Raw genomic sequence first — 26,272 nt, 5'->3', positions numbered from 1 at the left:
GAAATCAGGCAAGGAGCTTCTTTGAGTCACTTTTCTGATGTTCTTCAGCTCGCTTTCTCATCCATGGGTTGATTAAGCTTCTGATCTAAAACCCATGCACTGCCTTTACTCACACTATCTTCCTCAAACCAGATTCCGGAAGCCATTTGCACCTATTCTGCATGATATTTGTTCAACTTAGTGCCTTTAGAAAGCGGCCAACTTAGCATGCTACACAACTATTTCTCAGGGAGGTGCTTAGTTCGTTTCAATGGCAAGGATATTACCCAAACATTTCGAGGATTTATGAAGAGATTCAACTCATTGTCCTTCATCAAAGACGCCATATATGTAGCAGCAGGGCCACCAAAGATATACTTGCGACGAACATCGACATCGAGTTGCTTGCCATCCTCGTTGAATTCAGCAAACCTCTTGTCATTATGAGAGATATAGAGCCCATGTAAGAATTGATGAGCCTGGATCGGGGAGCACCACAGAAATGATTGCGAAGGTTTTCTTCCATCCAAACAATACAAAAAATGTTTTCATCTTCAACGGGTTCCATAACAGAGCCATTCTTAACAGCCTTGGCAGTGGATGATAATTTCTTTAGTTGGGAGTTCACCTTTTTAGCTTCTTTAATTACTTCATCCAAGTCTGAATCATCACTACTGTCAGAGCTTGAACTGTCACTTGATTCGACTTTCCTTGCGGCAACCAATATCCATGTCCATATTGTCAGAATCCAAAGCCTTAAACCTTGCACCGAGCATAGACACGACGAAGATCTTTGCATGCTTCCCGGGCCTCCTTATTCTCATCATTCATTATTAGACTTGCAATTTTAGCTATCTGGTGTAACTCCCATGCATTGTTGGAGGCCATGCAAGTTGAACCACGCGTGTATGAGCCAGGGATGGAGTGGTTAAGTGGCAAACTATTTGGGAATTACGGAACCTGAACTCTCATCATAATGTGTGGAGACTACCAAATATTGAAGATGCCAAGGTTGGGAGCAAGCAGAAACTGGCCATGTGCGCATCGAAGTGGCCATTCGTGCGGGTTGCCTGCCCATGGAAAGGAATGTGAAAGAATTTATGAGAAGTGAGTGGTGGAGGAAGTGAGAGAAGTGGGTTTGAAAAATGATTGGTAGGCATATAGATAAAGGATAAAATGAAGGTATGGTATGAGTTTGGTGGGTATGTAGGCAGTGGATATAGAAGGTAGAGATATGGGTAAGGTGGCCCTTGCTTCTTAGTCACTGTAGTCAATTATTGAAGTTGTGCATGCCTTCACAGCTAAGAGATAGGTTCGGACAAGGATCACCCGCTGGGGTGTAAAGCATTCCACCCAATATAAGGCACATTGAAACCACTAGATGAGTCAAAATGCTCAACAATGCCAAGTACCAAACCAAAACCTCTAGGCATTTCTTCATTGCATCACAAAGTGACCAACACATGGGGTAGATTCTGCCCAGGAGCTCACCAAAACATGCTCCAAAAAGTCAAGTTTCCATACACCAAAGAGCAAAATAATAGGACAACAATCTTCTATTGGTGATGGTGACCATAAGAAGGCTCCTGGGAGTGTCTCGATGACTGAAAATAGGGTCAGAGCCCATGCTTTGGCCCACTATTTTCCTTCTTAATCACCTCATTACAAATGAATGAACTGGGTTGTAGCTGCTTGCAATCCCAGCTAGTGTTTTTTATCCAGTTATTGATGAGATAATCAACTGTCCAAATAAGAACACGATTTGCACAGCAGGCACAGAGGATTCCGTTAAGTTCACTTTCCCCATAGCCTCACTCCTCTAGTCCCAATAGCTTGGTCATTGATGATGTCATCTCACCATCACCAAGAAACAGAGTAGGAAACAAAGAGGAAAAAAAAAAACGTAAAAACAGAGTATGAACTTAGCTCAAAGGAGCACGTGGAATCCAAATGAAACAAGAGCATCATTTTGACGTATCAAATTCAGGGAAGGAGTAGTGCAACGGATATTTACAAGTGAAAACAGAAAAAAAAAATCCAAAATAAACCAAAACTGAGCATACATGTATAAAGTCCTACCTGACAAAGCAAATGAGTGGTCTTTAATGTCCACCAATCAACAAAGCAATGCTCAGAAAAGTAGATGAAAATAGGAATGAAACAGTATAATGGCTTTACCTGGAATGCTCCCTCATAACAAATAGTTACATGGCTTCCAACTCTTCTTTCTTTTTCATGTATCAGCAAAATCTCCTTTCCTTCTGCTTCCTCGGTTCTCCTTTCTCATATTCCCTCAAAAACCTCCACTGTTGAAAACCCCCTCCCTACTAAAAACCTCTTCCCCTTGTTTTTCTTCTCCCAGCTCATTTTCTTCTCTTGCAAGCCTCTACCAGTTCTACTGCTCCCCGTTCAACAAAACAATTTCTATCTCAACTACCACCATGGCAAGGTAGTAGTGTCCTTGGCCATGCGTCCCATGCAGGCTGTCATTTGCATATAACTAGCTAATGCTGCTGGGAATGCCCTTGGCGGATTCTATCTTCTCTTGGTGGAGTAACTTGCTTACAGTGCTTTAGGGCTCTCTCCACACAGGGCGTCAGTCGTGAATCCTATATATGCCTATATAAGAATATGGAAGGGGATTATCAAGTGGAAAAAGACCATTCGATTCGCCTTGACCAGCTTGCTTACCCATGGAGAGGTCGTCCCCACTCTTCCAAATAAAATGTCCAGCTCACTGGGTGGCCAACAAGTGGATGAGAGAGAAAAAAAAGACCAAAATAAAATGAAAAAAACAATGAATAATAAAAAACCAAAGTCCCCCGATCCAAAAAGATGTCTAGAGATATTTTATACTGAACAATTTTAAATTTGTAATTATTTATATATAATTTAAATTTTTATAATTATTTTAATTTTAATAATATATAAATTATATATTTATAACCATGATCCCGATATTAAATTATGATCTTATAACTTTTAATCAATTGAATAATCATTCTAAAATGGTAGGTATATCACATAATGGTAGATTTAGGATTAATGATACTTATTTCTTCAACTATCTCTCTTGATGAGAGTGGTATGCATCTTTAATATAATTTCCTTAAGTTTTAATACAATATTCTTAAGATTTTATATCAAATAATCATACTTGTATAATTTTCTTGAAGGTGGTGTGATATCTTTAATATAATATATTTAAGAATTTATATGATATAGTCAAATTTGTATAGTCTCCTGCATATTGTCGTCTGAGAGACCAATGAAGGATAAAACAAGAATTGCAGCTCGCCAAAGATTAGATCCCCTTTTTCTTTTTCGTTTTGTCACTTGAATTTAAAGCTTTATTAATGAATGTCCACGATATGAATCATATGATATCATTGAAGTCATGGGTAGTTATGAATGAGTTTGAGATATGATGTAAGAGTGTGTGTCAGATGGTGTGCTTGACTAAATCAAATCAAAATTATTTATATTAATTTTTATTAGGGTCATTTCATGAACATAATTAGACATGGTGTAATTATAATTTTGAACTCATTCTTAATTGTTAGTTTGCTACTTTTATTTTATTTTATATTTTTTATGGGAAGAAACTACATGGCATAATATCAATAAATTCGATTTAAAAAAACCACCGTAATAATCTTCAAACCAAACTTTATAACATTTTTAGTTTTTTCTTTTTTAATGAAAAGGAACTACATAGTAGAATATCTACATATTTAATTTAAAAAAAACATTGTAATAATCTTCAAAGTCAAACTTTATAACATCTTTATATTTTTTTCTGCTTTTTTTTTAATGGAAAGAAACTACATAGCAGAATATCTACATATTTGATTTGAAAGAAGCATTGTAATAATCTTCAAAGCCAAACTTTATAACATCTTTAGAAAAATCTAACATCCAAGTGAAAGATTCTAAATTATAGATATTTTTATTTGATAAAACAATTTGTTATTCTATTTGCTTCTTTATAAATATGATGACAAATAAAAACATTAACGTCTTGTGTTATCTTCCAAATATTTTCCATTAACAACATAATAAAACTAGGGATGTTACTCTTTTTGTTATAATTATCTATCACCATTTTTGAGTCATCTTCAATCTCTAGATTTAACATCCCATTATTCTTAACAGCTAATACATCAACTATAAAAATTATATATTCTGTTCTTAAAAACAAAAAATAAGGTGTTTCAATATCTATTAGTTGTTTTCAGTTATTCTTCGAGAATTGTTTTAAAAAGTAATTATACAATCACAAAGAATGATTAAAATAAAACCCTACAAAAATTATTTTTAAAATATAGAATTATTTTCGGTTATTATTTGAGAATTCTTTTAAATAATTATTTTTAAAATATAGAAAATAAGTTAAAGATATTTCAAGTTTTAAGCAGAAATTATTTGACAAAATACTACTTTCAAAAAATATTTTTAACAACGGTTTTAAAAAATAGTCACCAAATTCGATATAAGAAAATCACTAAAACTATATATATCTCATGTCCGTCTTTGCGGTTCATAGCTCATCCCTAATTTTAGCTAATGGATAACTCAAACCCTTCAAGAAGATCTTCTCTTCATCTCCTTCACAGTGCCGAGAACAAATTAATAATCCAATTTCTTCATCTTTCTTAATGTAATTAATGTTGAAAAATACCACACATACCTATGATTATTATTTTTCTTTCCTTCAACATGGAGTGCTTTGTACTTAAACCACATCATTGAAACAGATATGAGTCATGGAGGATTCACGTTCACTAACTTCAAGATATTGGACGGTAATCCAGGGGACCATAAGACTCAAACAATTCAGCAAAAAACCCCTTCTTCCTCTTAGGGTTCCACCCCATGTCCTTGCAGAGTTGATCATTGTGCCATATATGAAGAGCTGCTATGCATGATCTCCGGTGGCGCTTCCCTGAGTATCGTTTCAGGTACTCGTCCCGTCTTTCTATTGGAAGCTTTGCGCTGATGTAGTTTACAACTTTCTAGACTGTGGACCAGTCAAAAGGCACTGAAGTCCACCTAATATTAGATAGACTCTTCTATGATGTCTACACGTGGTAGAGATATCACTATTCGGTGTCTTGTCGGTCCCCATTTAGCTAGATTTCTGTTGCTGTCAGTCCCGATCTTCAGTTTGGTGTGACCTGATTTAAATAGAATATGTTGTTCTGCAAATATTGTCGATAAAATAAAATAAATTTCATTATTGTCACACTTCTATAATATTCTAATGAGTTTATTACCCATTCAAACAGGGGAAGAAGACCGGAAAAGGAAAGAAAAACAAATACAAAGGTGGCAAAACCACAAATCATCTTTTGCCTTGTCAACACTTTTTTAAATCTGGGCATGGGTGACTTGAGATCTTCAAAGGTTCTTCTACAAATCATCAATGGGACCTCTTTCCATTCTTTCTTTCTTTTTGTGGAATTGGAATCATGTTATTTTTCCTGAATAGGATTAGAATAAGAAGCTGGAGTTTGATTTTAGGATGGGCAGTAGTCCATTGGGCCATAAGGCTGGAACAGTTCAGGAATGAACCCCTTCTTTCTCTTAGGATTCCATCCCATGTCCTTACAGAGTTGATCATTGTACCATATATGAACAGAACCTATGCATGATCTCCTGTAGTATTCACCGGAGTATTGCTTCATGTATTTGTCCCATCTTTCTGCATCCTTCTCCATCTCCTTGATGCTTGGCAGCTTGAATTTGCCATCAAGAAGCTCTGCTACCCACCGGCACCTCATCTCCGATGTGTACAAATTTGAAACACTCTCTGAGAATCCAATCACCGCTAGCTGTGGAATTCTAGGATGAATGCATTCCCTGGTTGATCAAATCCGGAGGGGAAGTCCATATCAAGTCGTAAGTCATAATATTGACTAAATTCAGTCATGTATTTGACCCAAAAGCTACTACGTGTTACAAGGTACTAACCTATAGAGTGGAAGAGATGCAGTTGGAGAGCCGATAATGTAGTCTCTGAAGGTTGGAGACACAAAAATATCTTTGAGCTTTTCATCTCCTTTGAACCCAGTTGCCAATATGACCAAATCCGTCTCTAGAGGTGTGCTCTCTCCATCTACCACAATTCCTTCTTTGCAGAAGCCAAACTTGGGAGCTTTCTTCAAAAGGATGCTTCCCTCTTCAACTCTATCATAGAACCCTTCTGGCAATGTTGAGATCAAACAAGAGCTGATCTCATTGAGAAAGCTGTGTTTTGGTACCATCCCAAACTTTTCAAGGGACAGCTTCCTCTTTATATAAGATTCGACAAACTTGGAGAACCCCCATCTCTGTAGAAATTAGATTCGAAACATTAGGAAGAGGTATTGAAGAAAACAAAATTCTTGTATTCTGTAGAGTTGTACCACAGGTGAAAGAATGGTTGCCAGGAGGCTGAGAAGGAATCCTTCACCAGGCTTATGAATCAGAAGCTCCGAGAAGCGGTTAAGATACAGATAAGCTAGAGGTACCCCCCATGGTTGGTAATCCGTGACAGTCCAGTGCTCCGTCTTGTACAAGACTCTACATGGATGTTCCCCTCCTACAAAAGTTTTCAACCATTTGTTTAGTATGAAAATAGACCAGGAAAGTTACTAATATCTGAAACCGAAACCTATCTCATACCATTTGCTGTTGAGCACTCCATCGCGATGTCCAGGGCATGTTTCTGGAATCCAACCACAGTTGTTCTTTTCCCTTTGATGAATTCAGCTGCTCTCTCGAAATCCATGGCAGCATACTCCATGGAATGTATCACCTTTCCATGGAACATTTCTGGGCCTTTGCCCGCTGGAAATTCTGGGATGTTAGGCACATCGCTGAACCGTCCGATGCAGAGGATAAGAAAATCCACTTGGTAAACCTGTGCCATTAATGCCATATTGGGTGAAAAAATAATGGCTACTAACTACAATTTATTAGATCTACTCGAAAAGCATACTTCAGCATGTACTTGAACATGAGCTAAAATCACAAAGATCTGCTGAAAAGTAGGCTAAAATATATATAAAATATGATATATGGTCATATATATATATATACCTCAGTTGAGAGGTTGTGTGTGTCGTTTACAGTAAGATTCCATTTCCCTTTAGAGCCAAAGGGCTCACCGGCGCCACCCCACAGCTCCCATGCCTGCATCTCCTCCTCCGGTGGGCCTTCATAGGCGATGCTGAGGACTTTAGAGTTGAATTTGATGTGGCGGAGCAAGCCAAAATGATGGACATAGGACTGAAGATAATCAAGAACTTGGGAATGGCTAGGAAAATCTTCAACTACTGAAGACGGCCATGGAAAGTCAGAGAATTGGAAGATTGGTTTGGGTGTTTGTAGCTTGGTAGTCTCGAGTGTCTTGGTCCATACTCCCCCGATGCTGCTCCGGGACTCAAAGACCACCGGGGTGTAGCCCTTGGAGAGGGTATACTTGCAGGCTAGGAGGCCGCTGATTCCCGCTCCTATGATGCCCACCTTCCTCTCCATTCTTAGATCTTAAGATTGATCGATCCCACCACGTCGGTGTGTCCTGTATATATGGCAAGACGCCGAGACCTTACCCGAAAAAGAAAAATATTTGTGCCTAACCAAAAAAATATTCATAAGATATTTCCATTTGGACCATCAGATTAGTATTTTTTTTGGAACTTCAGACATTACATAGCTTGTAGCCTTAAACTGGTATGAAAGAAACCGATAAACCTAGAAATCGACCCACCAGCTAGTCAGAGTGACGGGCCCACTCGCCTGTCCTTTTTGAACTCAAAATGGAGGTAGGAAGGAGGCCCCAAACACTGAAAGTGGTTTCAGGTTTGCCGTCGTGCAAAAGTCAATTTGTTATAATGATTTTTTTCTTTTTTTTTTTATGATTACCAAGCTAATTAAATGTTAATAAAATAATAATAAAATAAATAATAAAATTTTATTTTAACTTTTAGTATATAATGTATCTTTTTAACAGTCAAACCCTATAACCTTATTATTTAATAAAAATATTAATATATGATATTTTATATTAGACAATTTTAAATTTGTAGTTATTTATATATAATTTAAATTTTTATAATTATTTTTAAATTTAATAATATATAAATTATATATTTATGATGTACATTAATATCTTAACCATTTATCCGTTATTAAATTATAATTCTATAACTTTTATGATCATATAGATCAATTTCATCTCGATATCACATCAAGACAGATCTATCACTAATGAGACTTTTTTCTTCAATTATCTCTCTCCTTGAGGGTGGTTTCCTTAATATATCATCCTTAAGTTTTAATATAATATTCTTAAGATTTTGTATCAGATAATCATATTTGTATAATCTTCTTAATAGGTGGTGCGATATCTTTAAGATTTTATATGAGATAGTTAAATTTGGATGAGAGACCAATGAAGGATAAAACAAGAATTGCAGCTCACTTAAGATCAAATCCCCATTTTTTTTTGGTTAAAATAAGAAGAAAAATAAAAATTTCACTTGAATTCATAACTTTATTAATGAATGACCACGATATGAATCATATGATATTATTGAAGTCATTGGTAGATATGAATGGGTTTGAGGTATGATGTTTGACTAAATCAAATCAAAATTATTTACATTATTTTTTATTAGAGTCATTTTATGAACACAATTACACTTGGTGTAATTATAACCAATATTTGAAATATGTGTAAATATAGATATATTGGTATTTACATTTTACCGGAGAAATATCGATTAGAACAAAAATTGTTTAAAATTCATGAAAATACTTAAAAAAAAACTTGCAAAAATTTATTTTATAAATGTAATTAACATAAATATGATTAAAAATAATACTTATTATTTTAAAAAATAATGCAAATTCCTTTAATATATTTATATTCATTTATTTTAAAAATTAAAAACAACTTTTATTAAAACATATTTTATTACATTTTAAATAAAAAATGAAATTGATTTACATAAAATAATTTATTTGAGATTTAGTTTCTAAAATTTTATTACAAATGTGTAATGAAAATTTTTTCTATTAACATTAATTTATTTTAATAATTAAAATTATTAAAAATTTATCTTATCAAATTAATTTTAATTTATAAAATATTAGAACCTCATTAATTTCTTTTATATTTCAATAATTTTTGAATAAAATTATATTTTGAATATTGTAAAATAAGAAACATTTAAAATTAAATAAAATTAAAAGGATAAATATAAAAATATTTGAAATTGAGGTGATAGTGATTTTTAAAAATAAGATTAATGAGATAAATATGAAAAGTAGTTAAAAATAAAATCATAATATAAAAATAAAAGGATAATATAAATTTAAAATAAAAGATAAATTAGAAAGGAATAATTTAAAGACAAAAAAAGGATAAATATTTATAAAAAAAAATTGGCGTTTTTTTTTTAAGGTGCTAAAAATCAACGATTTTTTTCAAAACAAAAAAGATAAATATTTTAATTAGAAATGAATAATTTAAAAACAGATAAATATTTTTTTGAAAAATGAAGTTCTTCCCTAAAAAATAGCCTATTTTATATGATGATTGCGTGCAGCAGCGAATTTTTAGTTGAAAAATAGGCCCATCGGGCGGAAAAACATCGGTGATCGCTTATTTTTCCAATATTTCGACGAATTATCCCAATTTTACCCATTCGTAATTGTTAGTTGGCTACTTTCTTTCTCTTTTTGGTTTTTTTTTTTTTTAATGGAAAAATACTACATAACATAGTATCTATATATTCGATTTAAAACAAGCACTACAATAATCTTTAAAGCCAAACTATATAAATCTCTAGGAAAATCTAACATCCAAGTGAAAGATTGGTTAAACAATATGCTATTCTACTGGCTTCTTCATAAATTTGATGACAAAGTTTTGTATTATCTTTCCAATATTTTCCATTAACAACATAATAGAACTAAAGATGTCACTCTTTTTGTTATAACTGTCTATAACTATTTTTGAGTCACCTTCAATCTCTAAATTTAACAACTCATTGAACTTAACAGCTAACATGTCATCTCTAAAAATCATACATTTTATTCTTAAAAACAAAAAATAAGGTGCTTTAAGAAAATATCTATTAGTTGTTTTCAGTTATTCTTTGAGAATTATTTTAGAAAATAATTATACCAAACACAAAGAATGATTAAAATAAAGTCCTACATATAATAATTATTTTTAAAATATAAAAAATAAGTTAAAAATATTTCAAGTTCCAAATAGAAACTGTTTTACAAAATACTACTTTGAAATATTATTCTTAACAACTGTTTTAAAAAACAGTTACCAAACTCGATATAAGGAAATCACTAAAACTACATCCCATGTCATCTTTGCAGTTCATAGGTCATCCCTAATTTTAGCTAATGGATAACTCAAACCCTTCAAGAAGATCTTCTCTTCATCTCCTTCACAATGCCAAGAACAAATTAATAATCCAATCTCTTCATGTTAAGCCATGTACGGTTGTAACTAAACCAAATTAGTTAGAAAACCTGTATCTAGATTATTAGTTCTGGTATTGTTAGATAATTAGTTATAAGGTATAACTAACTTCAAATACATATAAACATGTAGAATCACTTCTCACAAAGTAGAAGAAATCTCATAAAATAAAGTCTTTTAAAAGTTCAAGAAACCTCTGTTTCACTCTCTTTGCAATTTTATTCCATTAAGCTTTCCTTCAATTCTTACATGGTATCAAAGCCTGTAACAATGAAAGATCACTCAACCAATGTGACTCCACTGCAAGATTCTAGAGAAATTCCAATCGCTGGATCTGGTCTGATCACGGGACAAAATACTTCTCAAATGATGAATCAATCATTTCCATCACTCGGTCAATCTTTTATAATCAAACTCGATCGCAATAACTTCCTTATTTGGAGCAATCAAATGCTTAATGTGGTCATTGAAAGCGAGTTTGATGATATTCTTGATGGAACCCGACCATGTTCACCACATTTTCTACCTGATCCAAATTCTACATTTTCCACAACAATCAAATCTCTAGTTGTAAATCCAAAATACATCACTTGGTAGTGTTAAAATCGATTGGTGATGAGTTGGATTTAATCCTCACTCACCGAACTGATGATGACTCAGATCACGATTTACAATACAACTCATGAAATTTGGGAATCTTTTCGACATAGTTTCACTTTTGCTTCTCAAGCTCAAATAATGGAGCTTCGTTTGAATCTTCAAACTATACGCAAATGTGGCTTAAGCATGCTTGACTATATGCTATGAATACGTAATATTTGTGACAATCTGATTGTTATTGGAGAACTAGTGTCAAAGCAATATCAAATTATGGTAATTCTAGGTGGATTAGGCCCTGAATACAATTCTTTTGTAGTGACCATTACTTCACAAGCTAAACCAATCTCTATTGAAGAATTGCAAAGTCACCTCATGGTTTTTGAACGACAAAGATCTGTAGAAGAACAAACTTTGATCCAATCAAATGTTGTTCTATTTTAACAACAAAAGAATAGGAAGAAAATTGACAATTCTAATTTTTCGTCCAAATACCAGACAGATTTCAAGAAATGGTCAATTTTTTAGTGGCACCTTCCATCATTCTAACAATCAAAATTTTAAAACAAAGAATTCTACTACTGGATGGACCATAAACAATATTGGTAACTCATCTGGAACTTTCAAGCCTTAGTGTCAGATTTGTTCTAAGTTCGAACACACTGTTTTACAATGTTGGTATCGGTTTAACTCTGATTAACAACCAAGATATTCTAAGCATTCCACTTCTAATAATCCTCAGGCTATGATTGCAACTTCTGCAACAATGGGAGACACTTCTTGGGTTCTTGATATAGGAGCTACACATCATCTCACATCTGATCTTAACAATTTGATGATCCATAATCCATTTACCGGTGGTGACAAAGTAATTGTTAGAGATGGTAAGGGTTTATCTATTGCAAATATTGGTAAATTTTATCTTGCCTCTTCAAGTGGTTCTTTGGTTTTCAATGATGTTTTGCATATTCCCTTTATTACAACCAACTTGGTTAGTGTGCAACGATTTTGCTCAGACAATGACACCTTTATTGAATTTCATCATTTTCATTTTGTGGTGAGGGATCAGAAAACGAGACTTGCTCTTCTTCAAGGAAAAAATTGAGAAGAGTCTCTATAAACTTTCTGCTACAATAAGAGATGTTGCTCATCCACTAGCCTTTTATTCTACTAGTAGTACTTCACATATTGGTTCTTTGAGGCTCTGGCATAATAGACTTGGTCATCCTTCTTTTGATGTTGTTCACAAAATCATATCTTTTTGTAAAATACCTTTGAAACATGACAATAATAACTCTGCTTGTGAGTGTTTCCAGATGGCTAAAAGCCATCGTTTGCCATTTGAAAGGTCTACTTCTAGAACAATAAAACCATTTGGTTTCATCCATGTTGATCTTTGGGGTGCAACTCCTATAGTTTATGTTAATGGTGCTCGATATTTCCTCTTGCTAGTTTATGAAGCATTACTTATGTTCCAATGTTTTCAAGCCATGGTTGAAAGACAGTTTGATCCTAAAGTTCAATGTGTTTAGTCTGATGAGGGAGTGAGCTTCAGGCTTTTTAGAATTATTTAGCTATAAATGGTCTTCTTCATCAAGTCTCTTGTCCTTATACTCTTTAGCGAAAGGAAAGAGTTGAAAAAAAGAATCGTCATGTTGTGGAAATTAGTCTTTCTTTGTTAATCCAAGCTGATATGCCTTTCAAATATTGGTTATTTGCATTTCAAACTGCCATTTTTATCATAAATTGGCTTCCCTTTATTGTTCTTTCACAAAATTCTCCTTATGGAGTTCTTTATAATTGTTTACCTGACTATACATCTCTTCAAAGTTTTGGGTGCTTGTGTTTCCCTTATATCTGCCCTTATGCTTTTCACAAGATGACAAACAAATCTGTTGTTTGCTGTTTTTTGGGTTATAGTGCTAAGCACAAGGGATTTCTCTGTTTGGATATGGCTTTCTCTCGGATGTATGCTTCCTACTATGTTGTATTTGATGAAACTCGATTTCCATTTTTAACAAGGTTTTTATCCTTTCGACTTGTATCACCATCCAACTCTTCTTCAACACTTCTTGATTCTAGTATTCTCTCTATTCCTACACAATCTTCAAGGAATCTTAATAATCTTCAACCTAATATTTCTTCTTCAATTACTATTCCTATTGATTTTGTTCCTATTTCCACTTTGTCTGATTTCCTACTAGTCCCATCTAATCCATCTTTTTCTCCTACTTTACCACAATCCTTTTCTCCAACTTCCAATGCTAATCCTTCTTTACTTCCAAACCGAACTATTGTTACTTGTAGCCAAAATGGTATTTTTAAATCCAAAAAAATATTCAACCTTGTTGTCCAAACTACTGCTCATGAACCCTCTTCTTTCAAAGCAGCCATATTGCAAATGGTATTTTTAAACCCAAAAAAATATTCAACCTTGTTGTCCAAACTACTGCTCATGAACCCTCTTCTTTCAAAGAATCCATGTTGCATCATGACTGGCAAACTACTATGAAGACCGAGTATGTTGCTCTTCTCTCCAATTCCACATGGTCATTGGTTCCTAAATCTGTTGACAAATGCATTATTGGTTGTAAATGGATATACAAATTGAAACTCAAAGTTGATGGCTCAATTGATCGTTTTAAAGACCGCTTAGTTGCAAAGAGTTTTAATCAAACATATGGTATTGATTATTTTGAAACCTTTTGTCTTGTTGTTAAACCAACTACCATACAACTTGGTCTTTCTCTCGCTATTTCTCGTGGTTGGTTAGTGAAACAATTAGATGTTAATAAGGCTTTTCTTAATGGTGAGTTAGAAGAAGAGGTTTACATGGTTCAACTTCTAGGTTTTGTTGATCATTCTAAACCCGATTTTGTTTGTAAACTTCACAAAGCCTTGTATGGTCTTAAGCAAGCTCCTCGGGCATGGTTCACAAAATTGAAGAACTCATTACTTGCTTGGGGTTTCTCTTCTTCTTTATCTGATTCCTCTATGTTTCTCTTTTGGAAATGGATTAACATGATCATTATTCCCATCTATGTTAATGACATTATTGTTACTAGTTCTAATTCTGTGTTGGTACACCAAGTGGTTTCTTATTTACTCTCTTAGTTTGCTCTCAAGGACCTTAGTATTATGAATTACTTCTTGGGTGTTGAAGTATGTTGGCAAGGATCTTCTCTTCATATTTCACAAACCAAATATATTAAGGACTTGTTAAATCGTGTTGGTCTTGCAGATTGTAAACCTATTGTTACACCAATGACTACCTCTCACACTTTATTTGTCTTTGATGGTTCTATCTTGGCTGACCCTTCTCAATATCGCAACATTGTTGGAGCCCTACAATATTGTACCATTACAAGACCTGATATCTCTTTCTCTGTCAACAAACCTTGCCAATTCATGCAATCACCAACTGATCTTCATTGGCAAGTTGATAAACGGTTATTGCGATGTCTCAAGGGCACTACTTCCTTTGGTCTTTCCTTTCATTATTCTCTTGATCTTCAACTTACTACTTATGCTGATACTAATTGGGCTAGTTGCCTTGATGATCGTCGAAGTACTAGTGGTCATTGTATCTTTTTTGGCTCTAATCTAGTCTCCTGGAGCTTCAGTAAACAGAAGGTTGTGTCTCGTTTTAACACTAAAATTGAGTATAGAGCCTTAGCAAATGTTGCTTCTGAATTTCAATGGATTCAACATCTTCTCCAGGAGCTCTCTATTTCACCTTCTTCTTCTCCTATTATGTTCTATGACCACATTTCTTGCTGCCAATCCTATTTTTCATTCTCAAGTTAAGCATGTTGAACTAGATTGTCATTTTGTTTGGGAAAAAGGTTCTCAATAAGACTTTGGTGGTTCAACACATCTTTTCTTGTGACTAGATTGCCGATGTTCTTACCAAAGCCTTACTTGTTCAACAATTTCTCAATCTACGAAGCAAACTCATCATTCTAGCTAGACCTTCAAGTTTAAAGGTGGATGTTAAGCCATGTACAATTGTAACTAAACCAAATTAGTTAGAAATCTTGTATCTAGATGATTAGTTATGGTATTGTTAGATAATTAATTATAAGGTATAACTAACTTCAAATACATATAAATATATAAAATCAATTCTCACAAAGTAGAAGAAATCTCAAAGAATAAAGTCCTTCAAAAGTTCAAGAAACCTCTGTTTTACTCTGTTTTCAATTTTATTCCATTCAGCTTTCTTTCAATTCTCACACTTCATATTTCTTAATGTAATTAATGTTGAAAAATACCAGTGTTTTGAAATGCGCTCTTAAGGCGCGCTCTAGAGCGAGGCGTCCAGAAAACGCCTTAAGGCGTTGGCACAACAACGTTGAACACAAAAGGCAAACGCCTTTTCGCCTGAAGCGCTTCAAAGGCGCGCTCTGCGTATGTCTTTTACGCCTTGCTCACTAAAGTGTGAGCCTTGGGTTTGCTGAGATGGCTAATAAAAAAAAAACCCAACTTACCGTTGAAGACTGTATAACCCTATAAACACATTGAAGACTGAAGAGGGAACAAAGAGAACGAGTTGGGGGAGAAACCTAACCCTAACCCTAGCTTTTCATGGTTTGTACTTTCGACGACTTGAATATCAACTTCTTCTTCAGCAACCTGAAGATCAACTTCTTCTTGGGAAAAAACATTGAAGTGTTATTCTTTTTTCTCACTTTGACGACTTCATATCGACGGAAGTTCTCCTTCAGCGGCAACACAACATGAAGAACGACATCTTCTTCATCTCGATTCTCAATAGGTAGGTATTTTTTTTTGTCGTTCACCCTCTCTTAGTTTCACATAGTCACACCCTTCTCATCTCCTCTTCTCTCTCTCTGTTTTTCACTCTTTTCAATGTCCAACTTCTCATAGCTTCAATGACACTATTTTCCTTCTCTAGTTATTTACCTTTATTTTTTTTTTTCTCACAATAATCTCAAATAAATCTTAGTAGCAACTTTTATTGCACCCCGCAACAACCTTTATTGCACCATGTAGCAGCCTTTATTGCACCTAGTAGCAGCATTTACGCATGCACAGTGTAGTAAAGCTAAATGGTGCACTGCACCATTTTTTAAATAATGCACAATACTAAAGTTTTAAATAGGCACCCAATAATATCTTTTAAATAAGGCACCTAGCAATGTTTTTCTAAATAGTGAACCCAACACTGTTTTTCAACTCTTTCATGCTTTATTTTTAATTTTTAATTGTTAATTTGATATTTCAATTATGTTTTATAATTATTTTTAAGGTCAATTATATAATGAAATTTAATTATTATTGTTATTATTATTATTATTTAGAATGAATTCCTCTGATTCGAAAACTTCACGAAAAGATTTTGTGTGGAAATATGTTATTGAAGTCTCCGAGGAGAAGTATATATGATGTAAGTTTTGTAATCAAAGATACGCGGGAGGGGTGAATAGACTCAAACATCACTTAGCCGGAACTTATCATGGTATGAAACCATGTACCAAAGTTAGTGAAGATGTTAGATTGGAATGCCACAAGGCATTGAGCATGCAATTATAATGAACAAAAATAAAAAAGAAATGAATTGCTCCAAGAAATTGGTGTGGGTCCAAATGAGAGTGCTTTCTCTAAAACAATGAGGGATTTATAGAGTGAGAGTGGTAGTGATAGTGAGAATGGTAGTGGGAGTGTAAATGGGAGTGGAGAACCTATACCTAAGGAACCCATGGATAAATTCACTATTTCACAACCTAAACAAAATACTTTGAATTCTAAGTGGAAGCTAGAAGAAAGGAAGGAAGTGTGTAGAAAAATTGGCTGGTTTATATACTCAAAAGGTCTCCCATTTAATACAATGAATGATCCTTATTGGGTTCCTATGGTTAATGCAATTGCAAATTTTGGGTTTGAGTTTAAGCCTCCATCTATGCATAAATTGAGGACATGGATTTTGAAAAAAGAGGTAAATGATATAAATATCATGATGGAACAACAGAAAAAAGCTTGAATGCAATATGGATGTTCAATTATGTCAGATAGTTGGACAGATGGAAAGATAGATGTCTTATAATTTTTTTGGTGAATAGTCTTGTTGGCACATGGTTTTTGAAATCAATTGATGCATCTGATAAAATAAAAAAATGGAGAATTGATGTTCGAGCATCTTGATGAGGTGGTTGAAGAAATTGGATAGGAGAATGTTGTGCAAGTTATTATTGATAATGCATCAAATTATGTGAATACCAGAATGAGGCTTATGGAAAAGATGAGAATATTGTGGTGGACTCTTTGTGCTCTTATTGCATAGATTTGATGTTGGGAAGCTAAATGTCCATGCTAATACACTTTTGCGAGTTAGATAAGTGGTGAAGTTCATATATGGGCATACTTGGGTTCTTAGCTTGATGAGAACATTTACAAAAAATCATGAACTTATTCGTCCAACAATTACATGATTTGCTACTGGATTTCTTACTCTCCAAAGTCTTTATGAGGAAAAACAAGCTCTTATAGCAATGTTCTCCTTAGAAAAATGGTGTTCTAGTATATGGGCAAAAAATGTAGAAAGTGTAAAAACTCGAAGTGCAGTATTGTTTGATCCAAATTTTTGGTCTCATGTTGTTTTTTGTATTAAGACCATTATTCCATTAGTAAGTGTCTTAAAAGAGGTTAATTCAGAGGAAAGACCAACCATGGGTTATATTTATGAGTTGATGGACTCAGTCAACAAGAAAATTCCATTTAATTGTGGGGGCATGGAGAGGAAATATGACCAAATTTGGAGAAAAATAGATGCAAGATGGACTCCACAACTTCATCAGCCTTTACATGCAGCAGGTTATTATCTTAATCTGCAATTGTGCTATGAAGATAAGTTCTCTAATGCGGATGAGGTGAGGAAGGGATTATTTGAATGCATGGATAAGATGTTAGATTATCAAGAACGTTTAAAAGTTGACATTCAATTGAATTCATATGACCAAGCAATGAGTGAATTTGGAGGCCGAATTGCAATTGATTCTCGAAGATTAAGAAATCCTACGAGTTGGTGGATGCGTTTTGGGGGTTCCACACCAGAGTTGCAGAAGTTTGTTGTTCGAGTCATTAGCCTCACTTGTAGTGCTTTGGGATGTGAGAGAAATTGGAGCACTTTTGAATCAGTAATACTTCTATTTTTTAAAAAAATTTAGTATATGCATTTTTATTCTAATGTTAGAGAACTTTAATTTAATTTTAATATATAAATTTGTTTCTTTATTATTTGTAGATTCATACCAAATAGAGATAGATTCGAACATAAGAGGTTAAATGCTCTAGTGTATGTGAGGTACAACACTAGATTGAGAGAACAAAGTCTACAAAGGAAACAAAATGTTAATTCGATTTTGGTAGATGAGATTGATTAGGATGATGAGTGAATTGCGGAAAAAGAAGATCCCCTCTTCCCACTTGATCTTTGTTGGCTTGAAGATAATGAACTATTTAATGTTGATGTCATTAAAATTGTGTCATCCCAAAACTAAGAGACTTAAGCGTGATTAGACAATATGGTTTTTTCACATTCCAACAAAAGAAAACATGATGAATTTGCAAGTAAGTACTCAAAATTTTAAGTTATAAATTTTGTTAAATTTATTAATAAACTTATAATATTTACACCTAATTTATACTTTATGTTAAGTAAAAGTGGAGGTAAAGGCAAATGAAAGGAGTTGAATTTGACACCAATTCATAAAGATGAGGAGTTAGATGAGTTGGGAAGGTTTGATAGTAGGAACTTTCCAACTATTGATACATTGGACGAGAATAATGATGACATTGGAGATGATAATTTAAGTTGAAACGCTCTAACAATATGTGTTGAACTCTATTTGATATTTTGTGACTTGGTTATGGTTGTTTGGAACTATTAATATGATTGCCTTTATTTTCTATTGTAAAAGTATGCAACAATTAAGGTTTTTTTTATAATTCTAATAGATTGTTTTCATGTTTTTAATTTATATTATTTTATTTTTATTTTTTATATATTATAAAATATTTATTAATTATAAAATGAGGGTCTCGGCTTACGCGCGTCATGGGCACAAAAATGCCTCACCTTAGGCCATCACCTTTAAAAACTTTGAAAAATACCATCCATTATATTATTTTATTTTATTTTCTTTCCTTCAACATGGAGTACTTTGTACTTAAACCACATTATTGAAATAGATACGAAGTGGTGGACGATTCACGCTCACTAACTTCAAGATATTGGACGGTAATCCAGGGGACCATAAGGCTCAAACAATTCAGCAAAAAACCCCTTCTTCCTCTTAGGGTTCCACCCCATGTCCTTGCAGAGTTGATCATTGTACCATATATGAAGAGCTGCTATGCATGATCTCCGGTAGTGCTTCTCTGAGTATCGCTTCAGGTACTGGTCCCATCTTTCTGCATCTTTCTCCATCTCCTTAATGCTTGGCAGCTTGAATGTGCCGTCGAGAAACTCCGCCAGCCACCGGCTCCTCATCTCCGACGTGTACAAGTTTGAAACACTCTCTGAGAATCCAATCACCGCTAGTTGTGGAACTCGAGGATGAATGCATTGCCTAGTCAAATAAGAAAGTCCCTTCAGTTCATAGTTCAATTCCAATTTTTTTTAATTAAATCTTATTTTATGACATTTTGTTTGGGTACGAAAAGTCAACACCGGCCCTCTCTAGCTTGGACTGGTCCTCAAAAACAATTTTCTGTTTTAAGAAAATTGTTTTTCAGATTTCAAAACATTTCTATAATCATTTCAATCGAAAACAGTCTTGTTCTAAAATCTGAAGTACAAATGATACTTCAAATTTGTATGGACTTCCATTCAGAAAATTTCAGACGAATTCAGATATATCACGCTAACCTGAAGAGTGGGATTGATGCATCTGGGGAGCCAATGATGTGGTTCTGAAAGGTGGGGGACACAAATATGTCTTTGAGCTTCTCATCTCCCTTGAACCCTGTTGCTAATATGACCAAATCCGACTCCAGAGGTGAAGCCTCACCGTCAACCACAATGCCTTCTTTGCAGAAGCTGAACTTGGGAGCTTTCTTCAGAATGATGCTTCCCTTCTCAACTCTATCATAGAACTCCTCCGGCATTGATGATATCAAACAAGAACTGATGTCTGTGTGAAAACTTTGCTCCGGTACCATCCCAAACTTTGCCAGGGACAGCTTCTGATTTACATAGGTTTCCACAAACTTTGAGAACCCCCATTTCTGTCCAAAGATTACATAATAATTAATTATATACACAGCTTAATTAACTGAGAATTAATTCTATATTTCAGGCACATATTTGTAAGTCTATGGAGTTGTACCAAAGGTGAAAGAATGGTAGCTAGGAGACTCAGAAAGAACCCTTCACCAGGCTTGTGAACCCGAAGCTCCGCAAAGCGGTTAAAATACAGATAAGCTAGAGGCACCCCCCATGGATAGGAATCCGGGATGTTCCAGTGCTCGGTCCTGTATAACAGTCTGCATGGATTCAGCGCTCCTGCAAAAATTTTCTATCCTCTCTATTCAATCTACATGCGGGTTTTTTTTTTCCTGTTTGTTTAACATGAAAATAGTCTGGCACTACTACAAAAATAATATATGATGTCACTATTTATGGTGTCACATTTAAAATAATGACACCATTGAACTTAAAATTTATAAAGGTGACACATCATATAAAAAATCTTCAATTAGGATAGTTAGATGATGCTAATTTCAGATTTACGGTGTCATTTTTTGGAAGTGACACCACATGAAATAAAAAGTTTTAAATTTTATAACTCAATGGGCCCTTTTTAAAAATAGTGAGTAGGAACAATTTATGAAAAGTCCATTGTTTCCATATATACATTAACTAATATAAAAGATCTTATTTCTTAACCCTAACCATCGTTTTCTTCTCCTTCTTCTCACACCCATGGTCGGCACACCCATAATTGATATTCTTTGCTTCGTAAAATCTCGGGTAAGTCAAAATCTCTTATCTACCATCTTCATTTTTTTTTATTAATGCAAAAAACTTTGTTAGTATAATTGTTTTATATCTCTTGATTTAGTATATCTATGATGTGGGTTTTGTAAATGGTGTTTTTTATCGAGTTCCAGGGAAGTAAAAACTAGGTTTAACATTCTAACATATTTTTTGTTTCATTGCTAATAAGCCCCAAAACAAATGAAAACAAGAAAAATGAATTATTTTTAAAAATTTTGTCTAATTGAGAATGAGAGATACACTAGTTTGTAGTAATTTTTCGCATGAAATAGTATTTTATTGAAGACTTGACTATATTTGATACTTTTTTCCACTGTGCTAGGAGCTTTTTGGTGAAGTCTAACAATAGAGATTGACATCTACTACAAGATGATACTCAATTAATCCAAAAACACTTAAGTTATTTAGGGTTTTCTTCGGTTAACCTAAGAAAACATTCTCACTTTCTTTGTATTGAGTCACCTAAATAGAATAGAATATTGGGTATCAGAGTCGTAAAAGGTATTATAAATATGACTTTTTTTTTTTAGAGTCACCTACATGGAATGAATTATTGGTAGGTGAACAAAATATTGGGGTGATTGTAATAGTTGAATTAGTAAATGGAAGATAAGTGTATGTTGCTTTGTTTATTCTATAAAAACAATAATTTTAGTAGTTGAAATTTACATGCTTTGTTGTTTTATAAAAACAATAATTTTAGTATTTGAAATTTTAAAATGTGAATGAAATGCCTGAAAATATGTTTTGAAAAATAGGATAGTAATAAATGGAAAATAACTCATTTCCTAAAAATATTTTGATAAATTAAAATAATATGTGGTTAAAATATATTTTTGTGAAAGTATTTAAAAATGAATCAAAATATTAATAATTGTTATTTTGTTTGAAAATAATTTAGGAATATAAAATAATATTGGGGATAATTTTTGAGTTTAAATTGGGTTATAAATGGTTAATTTTTTTAGGACTGTCCTTTTTGAAAATAATCCAATGATAATTTTTTTAAATAAGAATGTTGAAAATAATTTTAAAAATAAAATTTTGTTGGCAATGATTTTTATAAAAGTATTTTAGGCATAAATGGAAATTTCTTGTATGAAAATAAGAGAATTTTTATATATATATATATATATATATATATATATATATATAATAGACATAAAATAGACTTCTTTGATATTTAATAAACAAGTGAATTTTTCTCTAAAAAAAGAATAAAATAAGAATTTCTCTATATAATAAAATAATTTATATATGAGATAGTTTTCAATAAGAAAGTTTTGAAAATAAATTTGGGATAAAATATTTTTTAGTAAGTTTTGTTTAGATAATTCAAGAATAAAGTGGTTTATTAACTTTTCTTAAAAAATAATATTCTTCTTTCTTTTTTGAATTGATCAATTTTTTTAGAAATAAAATTGTTAGATTCTATTTTTTGTAAATGTTTAAGAAATTCTAAAAAATTCTTTAAAAATGAAATGACCTTTCTACCACATTCCTTATAATAAATAATTGTTTTTTTTATACATATTGTAAAGTAAAAAAAAAAAAAAGTCTTTGTTTAGTTAACCTAAGAAGACATTCCTACTTTTCTTTGTGTTGAGAGTCACCTAAATGGAATAAAATATTCAATATCATAGGAGAGTAAAAAGTATTGTAGAAATGATTTTGTTGAGAGAGTTATCTAAATGGAATGAGATATTGGTAGGTGAATAAAATATTATGGTGATTGTAATAGTTGACTTAGTGAGTGGAGGAGAAGTGTATGCTTCTTTGTTTATTCTATAAAAACAATAATTTTAGTAGTTGAAAACGTGTATGAAATGACTGAAAATATTTTTTGAAAAATAAGAAAATAATAAATGGATAATAGCTCATTTCCTAAAAATCTTTTGATAAATTAAAATAACTTGTAGTTAAAATATATTCTTATGAAAGTATTTAAAAATGAACCAATATATTAATAATTGTTATTTTGTTTAAAAATAATTTAATAGTAAAAAAATAATACTGAGTTCAAATATGACTACTTTGTTATGAGATTCATTAAAGAAATAATTGTTGATTTTACAGTTATTGCACCAAAGGTTTTACTCGTTTAATGAATTGTACATAATTTCATACTTTCAATTATTGTGATATTAATGTTATTCTCATTTGATTTCAGTTTGATGACAAATAAAACATATTCTCAAGTAGAATTTGATGAAATTAGAGAAAAATAGATTACTTTTGTGTTATAACTAATCATGAATCATATTGATGTATCGTGATCATTCATGGTAAGTCCCTTAGTTGTTATATGATTGAATTTTCCATTGATATTGTAAAACATTACTTATTCTTTACGAACTATTTTTATACCAAAATGAGAAAAAGGAAAAAGAAAAAGAAAACATTAGTACTTAGATTTGTTTATTGTTTATAACATCACATTTTTATTTTCAATAAGAACTCTAAAACTCATTAAACTATGAAATGCAGGTATACACTCTTGGGAGGACAATATGAAGAATAAAAAGAAAGGAGAAAGAGGCAACAAGATTTAGGTTTTTAGATATGACTCTTATGTCATACATTATAGGACATAAATGTTACTTTATTTGGAATTGAGAATTTTGGGTTTTTGGATGCAACTCTTGTGTCATTTTATGGTTAGCCAGTTTTATGCATATGAAATGCAAGTATACATGAATGTTGGGAAGCTTAACATTTCTAAATCATGTTTTAATGTGTATTCACTTTTCTTTTTTAGTTTTGGTGGGTTTGATGTGTTTGATGTACTATCATTTTGTGAACATTTGATATACAAATATTATTGGATAATGTAATATGTTACAAATTAATTCATAAGCATTATGAAAATATAAGTTAAATGTAATATGATTATTATATTTATGGACAATTTACACAGGTTAGTCTTATTTATTAATAAGCATTACAAAAATCTACAAACTAATCAACAAAAAACAACCATATCTTCCACAATCATTTACAATGATGTGACACCATAAATTAAAGGTGATACATTTAACGTGACACCATAACTCAAAGATGATGCATTTAATATGACACCTTATATATCTCATACAACTCTATATCAAATTAAGCATCACTAAAAATATATGGTGTCTCTTCTGAATGTGTCACCATTTATCTGCTTTGGTGTCGCTTCCAAATACGTCACCAATTGATACCCTCTATGGTGTCAGTGGATAAGGTGACGCTATGTTGTAGTGACACCCTATGTTTATAGTGACTTATTATAAATGTCACCATATATCTTTTTCCTTGTAGTGTGGGAATCTGAACCTATCTCTTACCATTTGCTGCTGAGCACTCCATTGCGATGTCTAGCGCAGATTTCTGGAATCCAACCACAGTTGTTCTTTTCCCTTTGATGAATTCAGCTGCTCTCTCGAAATCCATGGCTGCATACTCCATTGAATGTATCACCTTTCCACGGAACGCTTCTGGGCCTTTGCCTGCTGGAAATTCTGGGATCTTTGGAACGTCGCTGTATTGTCCAACACATAGGATAACAAAGCCCACTTGGTAAACCTGCTTATATACCTCTATATTACTTCAAACGACCAACAATGAATCTCAAACTGGCTGGAAATCAGCAATGTGACTATGATATTATCTTTTTTATATGATCATATGTATACCTCAGTTGAAAGGCTGTTTGTGTCCTTCACTGTAATGCTCCATTTCCCTTTAGAGTTGAAGGGCTCACCGGTACCGCTCCAGAGCTCCCATGCCTGCACCTCTTCATCCGATGGGCCTTCATACTCGATGCCGAGGACTTCGGAGTTAAACTTGATGTGGGGGAGCAAGTTGAAGTGGGTAGCATAAGAGACAATATAATCTAGTACTTGGAAATGGTTGGGAAACTCTGGTACAGAAGATGGCCATGGGAAGTCTGAGAACTGGTAGATGGATCTGGGTGTTTGGAGCTTTGTAGTCTCGAAAGTCTGGGTCCAAACTCCGCCGATGCTGCTCCGGGACTCGAAAACAACCGGAGTATAGCCCTTGGAGAGGGTATACTTGCAGGCTAGGAGGCCACTGATGCCTGCTCCGATTATGGCCACCTTCCTCTCCATTTAGGTATGTTAGATGTGCATCACATTACTTAATCTCGTTGTATAAGAGAGGAAACTTTACTCTCCTTCCATAAATATCAAGTGTAGATTTTTTTAGGTGAGACGAGTTGGTAAGCATGCTCTCTACCCTCCGATCAAATCTTTATTCCCTTCTTCTTCTCTACTTGGGATCAAATTAATAACTTCACAAATTAATTAATTAATTAATTAATTATAATATTAATTTATAGTTCTTGGGGTGTGAGCCTATTTTTGTTGAGGAAGAATATAAAATAAAATAATTACTTGAGTGTAAGTAAGGGTCTCCAAAAAGTCCGCGGCCTGAGCCCATTTCTAGATGGGCCGGGCCATGGGCCCCAAATTAGGCCCGCCACTTTAAAATATATATATATATATATAAATATTCAAAAAATAGAAAATGTTACATTAATAAAAATATTCATTGTTAACTATTTTATTCATTGAATGTATACATTACATTTGAAAATGTGGGAAAAGTTTACATTACTACAAAATAAATACATCCCAATTAGGTTGGCACCTACTTATTTGTCAATCATTTGTACTTTTCAACCATAAAAATAAAAATAAAAATATGACATACATTTAGTAAAATATTTTAATCATTATCTCTTGGCGGTGATGGCGAACTAGTGAAATTGAAAGGTTGTTCTGCTCTTATTATATAACCAATCATTTCTTCATGATAATAAGATTCATCATAAGAAAATGTTTTTAAATTTCCACTTTCATCTTTACCTAATTGCATATAATTTCTAATATCTACATTATTTTTAGTTTTACAATTTTCATAATGCCTTTTTAAATGACTTGTACCTGCATTTGAGCCACCACTAAGAAGTTTGTTACAAATTTTACATTTTGCTTTTATTTCTTTTTTATTATTTTCTAAATTTATTTCTATTCTATCAAAAAAATTTCATATATTTGAAGTAAATTTTTTGCTATCACATGCATTAGATGAAGAACAAGAACCACTTGCCATAATTATAATTATTGATAAAATATTATACTAAAAATAATAAATGTAAAATTAAAATGTAACAAATAAAT

At 32.9% G+C, this 26,272-nt stretch overlaps 2 protein-coding genes and 1 long non-coding RNA gene across 3 annotated transcripts; 1 reads left to right on the top strand and 2 right to left on the bottom strand.

The window, feature by feature from the left end:
- Window positions 1–5,194: 5,194 nt before the first annotated feature.
- LOC100260613 (probable flavin-containing monooxygenase 1) lies at window positions 5,195–7,576 on the bottom strand. Its single transcript, XM_002278615.4, has 5 exons — window positions 7,063–7,576; window positions 6,646–6,883; window positions 6,387–6,562; window positions 5,953–6,311; window positions 5,195–5,841 (listed from the first exon to the last, which is right to left on the bottom strand). Exons 1-5 carry the CDS (start codon window positions 7,498–7,500, stop codon window positions 5,499–5,501), a joined length of 1,554 nt encoding a protein of 517 aa, XP_002278651.1. The 5' UTR covers window positions 7,501–7,576; the 3' UTR covers window positions 5,195–5,498.
- An 11,633-nt stretch (window positions 7,577–19,209) lies between these two features.
- Window positions 19,210–25,268, bottom strand: LOC100265831 (probable flavin-containing monooxygenase 1). The gene is made up of 5 exons (XM_002278598.5): window positions 24,764–25,268; window positions 24,416–24,653; window positions 20,419–20,594; window positions 19,959–20,317; window positions 19,210–19,659 (listed from the first exon to the last, which is right to left on the bottom strand). The coding sequence occupies exons 1-5, from the start codon at window positions 25,196–25,198 to the stop codon at window positions 19,314–19,316; spliced, it is 1,554 nt and encodes a 517-aa protein (XP_002278634.2). The 5' UTR covers window positions 25,199–25,268; the 3' UTR covers window positions 19,210–19,313.
- On the top strand, window positions 20,714–23,728 carry LOC132253531 (uncharacterized). The gene is made up of 2 exons (XR_009465360.1): window positions 20,714–21,062; window positions 23,577–23,728. It is a non-coding gene; the product is annotated as an uncharacterized LOC132253531 (long non-coding RNA).
- Window positions 25,269–26,272: the final 1,004 nt, after the last annotated feature.

The sequence above is a fragment of the Vitis vinifera genome, chromosome 3, assembly GCF_030704535.1.
Source record: "Vitis vinifera cultivar Pinot Noir 40024 chromosome 3, ASM3070453v1".
Lineage (NCBI taxonomy): Eukaryota > Viridiplantae > Streptophyta > Magnoliopsida > Vitales > Vitaceae > Vitis > Vitis vinifera.
Note: the sequence above shows the minus strand (reverse complement) of the source record. Positions and strands in the feature narration are given on the sequence as shown.

Bases quoted from the DNA above. Each gene is read 5' to 3' on its own strand.
- LOC100260613 (XM_002278615.4), bottom strand. From the start codon at position 7,500: ATGGAGAGGAAGGTGGGCATCATAGGAGCGGGAATCAGCGGCCTCCTA. The intron at 6,563-6,645 runs GTATGAGATAGG...AAACTTTTGTAG, and splicing joins GGAGTGCTCAACAGCAAATG to GAGGGGAACATCCATGTAGA. The intron at 5,842-5,952 runs GTTAGTACCTTG...TTGATCAACCAG, and splicing joins GCATCTCTTCCACTCTATAG to GGAATGCATTCATCCTAGAA.
- LOC100265831 (XM_002278598.5), bottom strand. From the start codon at position 25,198: ATGGAGAGGAAGGTGGCCATAATCGGAGCAGGCATCAGTGGCCTCCTA. The intron at 24,654-24,763 runs GTATACATATGA...GTATATAAGCAG, and splicing joins CAAACAGCCTTTCAACTGAG to GTTTACCAAGTGGGCTTTGT. The intron at 20,595-24,415 runs GTAAGAGATAGG...AAATTTTTGCAG, and splicing joins GGAGTGCTCAGCAGCAAATG to GAGCGCTGAATCCATGCAGA.